Here is a 10,028-nt window from a genome sequence, read left to right as displayed (position 1 = left end):
TGGTTTTTTTTTGGTTTTTTGCCTACTACTCTACACGGATCTACGGTGGACAGTGGGAGACTGTGTGTGAGGGTCGTTCTGCAGGCCACCGGACGGCGCTGACAGTATACGGAACTGCATGTCGTGTCGGGCAGAGCGGTCTGGCGCTCTGCCCCCTGAGCTGTCTCTCTTCCGGCTTGATTATTGTTCTTTAAAGGTCTGTGAAGAATTGTGTTGGGATTTTTTTGATGGAGTTTGCATTGAATCTACCTTTTGATCTTTTCAAAAGAAAAGACTGCTTTTGGTAGGATTGTCATTTTTACTATGTTGATCCTTTCTATCCAAGATCATGGGAGATCTTCCATTTTGTGTTATCTCCTTCAATTCCTTCAACATTTAAAATTTTTGGCAAATAGGTCTTTTACTTCCTTGGTTAATGTTACCCCAAGATATTTTATGTTATTCTGTGGCTATTGTGAAAGGTAGTGTTTTTCTGACTTCCCTCTCAGCTTCTTTATCATTTGTATATAGTAGGGTTGCTAATTTTTGAGTTGATCTTATATCCTACCACACCATTGAAGATATATATCAGTTCTAGAAATTCATTGGTAGAGTTTTTGTGGTCAATTATGTGCACTATTATATCACCTGCAAATAACAAAAGTTTAAGCTGTCATCAAGAACCTCCCAACTAAAAAAAGCCTAGGTCTGGATGGTTTTGGTACAGAATTCTACCAGAACTTTCATGGAGAGAGCTAATACCTATACTTCTCAAAATGCTCCACATAGTAAAAACAGAAGGGACATTGCCAATCTCTTTTTATGAGGCTCCAGTTACAGAATTATAGACCAATCTCACCCATGAACATGGATGCAAAAATTCTCAATTAATTATTGGCAAACCAAATCCAAAAACACATAAAAAAATTATCCATCATGATTAAGTATAATTCATCCCAGAGATGCAGGGCTGGTTCAACATACGAAAATCTGTCAATGTAATTCATCTTATAAATAAACTGAAAGGAAAAAAGTCATATGATCATTTCATTAGATACTGTAAAATTATACTTGAAAAAGTCCAACAACCTTTCATAATAAAGGTCTTGGAGATATCAGGGATACAAGGATCATATCTAAACATAATAAAAACAATATACAGCAATCCGACAGCTAACATCAAATTAAATGGAGAGAAACTCAAAGCGATTCTACTAAAATAAGGAATAAGACAAGTCTGTCCACTCTCTCCAGATCTCTTCAACATAGTTCTTGAAGTTTTAGCAATAGCAAAAAGACAACAAAAGGAAATCAAGGGGATTCAAATTGGAAAGGAACAATTTTACTGTTCTAACAAAGAGATTGTAAGTTTCATAGATGGAGGTGAGATGAGAACTGCAATAGAGAGAGGTTAGCATAGAAATGCTGGAAATAATTGTAAAGTAACACAAGCTAAAAAGACACTAGGTACAAATGTAAATAAAGTTTATTCAGACCACATCCCAGACTTAAGCCCTCAGAGTCAGTAACCACACTTCCTTGTGGAATCCTGAGAAGACATTGAAAGTGAATTTTGGGGTCTAATACCCACATCATAACTAAGGAAGACTATAGCATATATATATATATACCATGTACACATAATATATATATATATATATATATATGTATATTCTTCAAAAATCCACACATCTGAATTATAATTCCACTATTATTCCTGACTAAGTTCAGACAGAATATGATTGCCAGTGACCAAAAAGTTGTTCACTCCATGTAGGAGCTGCATTGAGTTCTGAGAGTGAACAGTTTAGGAGTAACCATTCAATCCCTAAATGTTTTCTTTCACCCCTGAAGATGTGCGGCGAAGATGAAATAATGAGTCTTGTCTCTTCTGAAGTGTGTTCTCTCTATAGGGCTGGCTTTTCCCAGGAGTCTGGGCTGTCCCCAGAGCTGAATCATGATCCAGGGAGTTCTTTTCCACTGCATTACTCCCACTAGATCATCTCCCAAAACATTTTATATACCAGCCAGATTGTCATGTAAGAAAAAAAAATACATGAGTTACATTAGACATCTGTACAATTTACTTCTTTCCCTCAAAATGCTTAAGCAAAGGTGTGTTAGTTTAAATGCACACTCAATGAATTCAGATGGTTTATTCCACCAGGTATTTATGACATAATTACCTCACCTCTGAAAATCCTAAGAAGATACTGCTCCAAAGAAAGATCTATACAAACGAGCAAACGTAACTGTTCAGAAAATCTGGCCTCTGCCATTGGAATATGTCATCACATATTGCCATGTCTATCCAGAAAGTTCAGGTTCTGTTTGGGACACCTAGGTAAGAATGTTTCACTTTTGTTGAAGCATCCAGCTTTGTTATTATTTTAGGTAGATTGCTTATTTGTCACCTAATAACCTTTGAGAGATATTATTTTATGGGAATGAAATATTCTATTATGAGAATATTCCCATAATATAAAGAATATAAATAATATTCTTTTATGGGAATGAAAATGTATACTAAACTATAGAGCTTACACAAAAGATTCCCCCTATGACTAATCATACCAACTATATTTATACTAGAAAGAAAACTATCCACATATAGTATAACTGTCTTTATAAAGAAATTGACCTGACTGAAACTCCAGAATTTTTATTGACTGTTGATATGACCTTGGACAATTATGACTTAGTTGGCTAAGTCATAATTGTCCAAGGTCACAGTCCTAGTCCCATCTGCATAACAATTTTCCAATACAGTCATATGGATTATATAAGACAATGGGAGTAGAATGTGTCACATCATAAAAGCAGGTGATCAATGAACATCTAACAACTCTGGGGAGACAACATGGTCTACAAGAGCAACTGCAGTCATGGGACCAGGTAAATACTAAATATCTTTTCTTTTAATCTGTGAAATCTCAGGCAAGGCACTTAACATTTAAAGAAGGCTTGGCTTCTATAAAATAAGGACAAATGTTGCAAGCTTAATTTTGTTGTGAAGATGAAATAATACTTTTGCAATGTTTAGAATCTTCTTATTTTAAAGCAAGATCTTAGTGCATAGGTAATTACATTTTGAGACAGTAATTCCAGTAAGGTGAAGAACATTAATACTGTTGAACTCTTTCATTATCCCCAAAGAAACTCAACCTTCAGAATAAAAAAAAAGAAAAAGTTGAGAGAGGGCTGCAAGTCAAAATTAGTACAAGAAATGAGGATCATTTATTCCCTGAAGATTTACTAGATAAGAGCTTTCTCTTTCCCTATCTCCCCAGAGATCACATAGCTTTCTGTGGTGCCCAAAAGTGTTATAACCTAAAATGTTTATTAGCCATAATACTTCCCGTTTTTAAGCTATCCTGGGTTTAGAAATACACTGCATATCTCTCATCTGGACTCATTCTAAGATGGCAGTATCTAGCAACTCTTCCAGTGTAACATTGTATGAAACTGCCTTTCATCAGACTACTCTGAAAGGTTTTCCTTCTGTAAAATCGCTTAGGAGTTGTTTTATGAAATAAGCAAGCTCTACCATGTCATGTAAAAGTCCTGTTTTTATCATTACTATATTGTCATTTGATTTTTTAAAATTTAAGTTCTTATTAGCTAAACAATTTCAATAAGAACATAACAAAGAAAACATGGTAAAGCAGGACAGAAGAAAAAGATATGTGCTATGGAAAAATCTAAAAATCAACTTTGACAACCTTCTTCCACAAAAGTTATGTGCTTAATGATCTTAGAGGAGGATTTTAATAAATATTCAGGCTTTAATCTGCAAGATGGAACATTTTGTTTTCCCAAAATAACAAGATAATTTGGTGCATATAGTACAGGATTTGGAGTCAGAAAATTCTGGGTTCAAATAGGCAAGTACCTTCACATCTCTAGAATTTGTCCATAAAATAATAATATCTAATTTCAGCATGCATAGGTGGGGAGAGGCAAGAGGTAGACCTGGTGTGAGGAGGGGTAACTGTCCCAGTATGACTGCAGACACCCAAACTGTTGTCACCAAGTTTCTATTGAAGAACTTTGAGTATCTATCTGTTCATCACAGGGACACGAGAATTCAGCCAAAAGACAGAAAATGGGCTTTGGCAATTTTATAATAGATTTCTGAGAAAGGTGTTCAAATTTATTTTTTATCTGTTTTGAAAGTAAAAAATATCTAACTAACTGCATATAAATTTATTTATTTAAATCAAAAAGATTCTACAAGATACAAAGAGAGATGAAACAAAGGAGACAGAATTTACAACAACCTACTTGGACCTCACTGGAATATCTTAGACACACAGGAGTTTTATTTCCTCTTAGTAAAAATAGATAACTGCTTAAAATTATAACATGAAGATAAAACATCTTTAGCAATATGCATAATTCAAAAATTCCATAAGCATAGTAAAGAAGACTATCATAAAATTGCAAATAATTAACCAGGTTTTTTGGCACAGCATATATAATTCACAAAAATAGATTTATATAGAAAATTAAATGAGGGAAATTGTAACATAATTATGGATATATAATCTTAAGGACCCAACTAACATTTTAAATATATGTGTTTCTGAGTAAATATAAAAGGAATATTCATGGAGGGATGTATCTATTAACTAGTGTAAAATGGATATCCATCAGGAAAGGGCAAGAGTCAGACTGTAGGGCAAAGAAGAGAAAATATTTGATAAAATAAAGACAAGCCTTGCCTTGACGAATAATGACTGTTATTTGGAAGTAGAAAATCATTTAAATTTGACAAGGCCCAGCAATACAAAGGTTAAATAACTATAAATCATTGTAGACTAAGCATGTGTTCTTCCTAAATTCAGTAATTATCAGCTGATAAGTGTGCATGTTTGAATAGTATAAATAATGAAAAAAACTTTTCAAGGGCCTCAGCCAGAATTCCTCACCACAGAAATCATGACTTGTGAAAAACAAAATTCTTTTAATGATAATAGAATCTCTATCTAACATAAACAATGAAGAAATTGGAAAGAGAAACCAAACAAAGAAAAGTAGACTTCTCAAGTTTATTCAGTGTTAATACCTAGAGACCACAACCACAGAGCTTAAGCAATAGCAAGAGGGTCTTACCAAGAAACGGGCTCATCCCTGGTCACCGCTGCTTGAGACTGGTGGAGGGAATAAGCCGGAAAGCAATGCCATTTGTGGTACGGTAGAGTTACCCTCCCTACAGAAACAGCTGATTAGTGCTCAAAAGAGTTCTGTACTCAAGAGCAGCTTTCACCAAGCCTTCAGTAGAAGTTTGCCTCATTTGTTCTTCAAAAATTATAATTAATAAAATTGTCATGATAGTACAGAAGTGCAGACTTGGTAGAGCCTCATTTCAAGTTCAGGTCCTAGTGGAATTCATTCTTGTGGTAAAACAGGTAAATACAATGGGACCCTCTCAAAGACACAGGATTCTCTGCTAGTCTCAGATCTACAGAGTACTATTTCTTTGACTTTTAAACAGCCATTAACTTCTCTGGCTATCATTATTTTTATTAGCAAAATAATAACAATATTAAAGTTTGTCACAAGGTATAGACACAAGTACAAAAGTTTACAGATATTAAAATGTATGAAAATAAATGTATTAGAATGAGTTATTGGTTTTTAATTGTGTGGATTATATTTTTCCTGTGAAATATCCATTTCACAGAAATAAAATTCTTGGTTATGCTAATGGAAAAGAATTTTTAATGATCTAATTTGGATAATTATAGTTTTGGTTGTACATTTATAGACTCCAAGTTAGGAATTTTAAACCTGAAGTAGTTGGTATGGAATGAGGAGGCTAATCAAATGGTTCAAATAAAGCAGCATAGGGTAGAGGAAATAGAGGTCTTAGCTGTAAATTGCACATCCTTCATGAGGCAACAGATAGTTTAATTGCTTTATTTTCTCACTCAAATATAAGCCTATACACCTGTCCAGTAAAATTAATGTCATGGATCTGTAAAATATTGCAAGTAGAAGGTTAATGATAGCAATGTCTTTCAAGAAATAAAATATAAGTGTTTTGTTTTTCTTAAAAAAGCTCCCTGTGGCTATTTGAATATGAGGTACTTTCATGACAATCCTGGATAGAGTAGAAAAATGATCAACAAAGAGCAGATGATATGATGATGCAAGTCAGATCTGGACCATATGGCAACAAAGAATTTTAGGAATGCAAAAAATGCCATGGATTAACATACAGAAATATAATCTCCTTGAGCAATCAGTACAGAACAGGAAAAAGAACGTCACACTTTACTCTTATTTTTTGGTTGTGAGCCTAGCCTTTAACGGCTGAGCCATCTCTCCAGCCCTACATTTTACTCTATGTTTGAAAGCTTCTTCTAAAAACAACAGAAGTTTCCTGACAAATCCTCCTCTATACCTCTAAATATACAATCCCATCTTTGGCAGAAAGCATACATGCAATCATATGATAGAAACACCATTTAAAATTTTCAAAACCAAGCCCATAGTAAAAGTATAGAAGATTTACTACACTAATGAGCACTGTTACATAAATGCTGTAAAATAAAGATTTTTAATGGGGCAGAATAAATAAGTGGGAAGAACTTCCTTATTGTATTTAGTGAAAGAACAAATTTATCAAGTATTGACATAAAGAGATATGTATGCATATACAGAGAAAAAAGCAAATATATATAAAAATAGAAATGAATTTATTATGCTAACTAAAGTTGATGATAATACTAGAAAAAAGCTTACATTACTCAGCTCTTTCTATATGCTGGGAATAACTCTTCTCTATTTGTAAGCAAAAAAATATTTTATATGCCCTAATGTTACAAGTGTGCTTTGTTCATGTTAGGGTTAAGAAATTGAGGCCCAGAAACTTAGACTTTGATATATTTATTTTGATGTTTATAATTCATATATATATATATGGATATATATGTCCATATATATATATATATATATATGGAGAGAGAGGGAGAGAGAGAGAGAGAGAGAGAGAGAGAGAGAGTTAATGGGAAAGTAGTAGATGGGAGATATGACTTATAAATCTCGGAGGAACAAGAGCAAGTAATGTGGTAAAAGACAAATATCATGTTTTCTTTTATATAAAGAATCTAGATTTAAGTGTATATACTTGTCATGAAGGCATGAATGGAGACTATTTGAAGATTTTAAGGAATAATGAGGCCAGAAAAATATGGGGAGTGGAGAAGAGGAACAGAGTGGAGTAAGGGGAGCATGAAAATAAGAATAAGATACCATGATATACATATATAGTTTATAGTGAAACCAATTATTTTATAAGCTAAATATGTTACCATCTAAAGGCTTTATGATACAAAGGAGTTATAAAACTTCACAAAAGGACATGAAATAAAAGATGACTACAAGTTTGAATGTACTTATTCTTATGGTGTAATAAATACTGCAAAAAGTGAAGTGTAATATATTAAAGATGATGCTTTCTGATTTGGAGTGATGAAGACTAAGATCAAATGAAAAACTTTTAGTTATTAGTACTATCTGAATAGACCATTTTGTCTTGCTGAGTAGTCAGGTAATAAGAAAAAATCATGAATGTGTGCAGTAAGGAATTAGTCTACATGAAGAGCATGCTGTTCATTTCCACAATTCAGTAAATCTTACAAGTGTCTAGAGGGATAAAACTAATGTCACTGCACAAATTGTAATAAGTAACAGAATCCAGGTTCAAAATGAGAATTAATATGTTGAATTGTTGGTGAATGGAGGTTCATATGTGAACCGGACAGTCATCTAGTAGGTGTAAGGGTGAGCACACGGAGGAACAGACTCCTTGATGATTTTAGACCTGAGAAGAATGTACCTATCTTCTTTTCAGAACATTTCAAATTTACACCAGAATTAATTAAAAAGAGAAGCTTTAAAGAAAAAAATACATTTTATAAAATTAAGACTCAATATTTCCATCACTTAAAAAAAAGATTCTGTGCTTTGATTCTGGCTTCTTTAAAATTCACTCTTAACTTCTGATAAAGAAACTGCCAACATTGAATCCATGGCCAAGAATAATCTCACTACAGTAACTGAATTCATTCTAATTGGCTTTACTGACCACCCTGAATGGAAGATTTCCCTCTTTTTGGTGTTTCTTGGATTCTATCTTGTCACCATCCTGGGGAACTTGGGCATGGTTCTTCTCATCCAGGTAGATGCTCAACTTCACACACCCATGTATTTCTTCCTGAGCCATCTCTCTGTGTTGGATGCTTGCTATACCTCGGTAATCACCCCTCAGATCCTAGCCACTCTGGCTACAGGCAAAACAGTCATCTCCTATGGTCACTGTGCTACCCAGTTCTTCTTCTTCACCATCTGTGCAGGTACAGAGTGTTTCCTACTGTCTGCAATGGCCTATGATCGCTATGTTGCTATTAGCAACCCACTGCTATACACTGTGACTATGAACCCTCAAAGATGCTGGAGTTTGGTAGCAGGAGCCTATGTCTGCGGAGTGTCTGGGGCCATCCTTCGTTCCACATGTACCTTCTCCCTCTCCTTCTGTGAAAATAATCAAATCAATTTCTTCTTTTGTGACCTCCCACCTCTGCTGAAACTGGCCTGCAGTGACACAACAAATGCTGAGATTATCATTGTCTTCTTTGGGAATTTTGTAATTTTGGCCAATGCCTTGATCATACTCATTTCCTACCTGTTCATCATCAAGGCTGTCATGAGGATGAAGTCTTCAGGTGGAAGAGTCAAGACTTTCTCCACATGTGTCTCCCACCTCACTGCTGTGGCTCTTTTATTTGGAACCCTCATTTTCATGTACATACGGAGTGGTTCCAGAAAATCCCTGGAAGAAGACAAAATTGTGTCTGTCTTCTACACTGTGGTCATTCCTATGCTAAATCCTTTAATCTATAGTCTAAGAAACAAGGATGTGAAGACTGCCTTCAAGAAGGTCATTGATAGATGTCAGATGTCCCACAGCATACAACACTAAGTAAGATCTTTTATCTTAGTCAAGTTTGTCTGGAGTATCCTAATAGACTTCAGATGTTCTACCCATAAATAGAGAAAAAGTAGACAAGTGACACCAGACAAGGAAATATAAAAATGCGGTGAATTTTTTATCCAAAAAAAACCTCTACAATTCTTTATCCTTGTCCCTATCCATAACTTACTGCTCATTCTGCAGTCAATCACCCCCTGCTTTACTCTGATTCTTTAGAGAATCTGAGGCCCATGATATTTTGAGTTATATCACCTGAGCCCCAATTCTTAATGCCTTTTCCCTCTTGTCTTTGCTGCTCTTAATATTACTATGCTTTCTATAACAGAGTATTTATCTGGTAACTGTGAATTGGACTCACTGGATATTTTATGTTTTCCTTTTGATATGTCACACAGAAGGTCAAGAAGTATTGTACAATGTAGACCTCTCCCTTCATCATTATTTGAAATTATTTGAAGGAAGCAAATAAAGCAGTTTAAAACCTGAGATAGAAAAATAGGCAAAAAGAAAGTCCTAACTGAGGGAATTATGGAAATAAAAAGATTAAAAACTCAAAGAGAAACTACAGGGTCAAATTTTGTCAAGAGAATGCAAGAGATGAAAAAGAATCAAGCTGGATACTAGTAACAACAACAGAAAGTAGAGAAACTCATGGACACTAAACAACTCTACTGAATGAAAATGGGTCAAGGCAGAAATTAAGAAATTAAAAACATACTAGAATTGAATGAAAATGAACAGATATCATACCCATATCTATGGGAGCCAGTGAAAGCAGTTTTAAGCGGCAAGTTCATAGCATTCAGTGCTACATGAAAAAATTGGAATCTCATGCTAGTAATTTAGCAGCACATCTGAAAGATCTATAAGAGAAAGATTATTCAAGAAGAGTACATGGCAAAAAAATAATCACACTTGAGGCTAAAATCAATGAACTAGAAAGAATTAAAAAGAATCCAAAGATTCGATTAAATGAAGAGTTAGTTTTTTTTTTTAAGAAAATCAACCAAATTGACAAACCTTTAGTAAAATTAAGCAAAAGACAGGG

General features: G+C 34.3%; 1 protein-coding gene across 1 annotated transcript; it reads left to right on the top strand.

The window, feature by feature from the left end:
- Positions 1-8,017: 8,017 nt before the first annotated feature.
- Positions 8,018-8,968, top strand: Or9i1 (olfactory receptor family 9 subfamily I member 1). Its single transcript, XM_048429844.3, has one exon. The coding sequence runs from the start codon at positions 8,018-8,020 to the stop codon at positions 8,966-8,968; it is 951 nt and encodes a 316-aa protein (XP_048285801.1).
- The last annotated feature ends 1,060 nt before the right edge of the window (positions 8,969-10,028 follow it).

This window comes from Myodes glareolus, chromosome 7 (genome assembly GCF_982192425.1).
Source record: "Myodes glareolus chromosome 7, mMyoGla1.1, whole genome shotgun sequence".
In the NCBI taxonomy this organism is placed as follows: Eukaryota; Metazoa; Chordata; class Mammalia; order Rodentia; family Cricetidae; genus Myodes; species Myodes glareolus.
This window is presented reverse-complemented; position numbering and strand designations above follow the sequence as displayed.

Coding starts and splice junctions, on each gene's coding strand:
- Or9i1 (XM_048429844.3), top strand. CDS start 8,018: ATGGCCAAGAATAATCTCACTACAGTAACTGAATTCATTCTAATTGGC.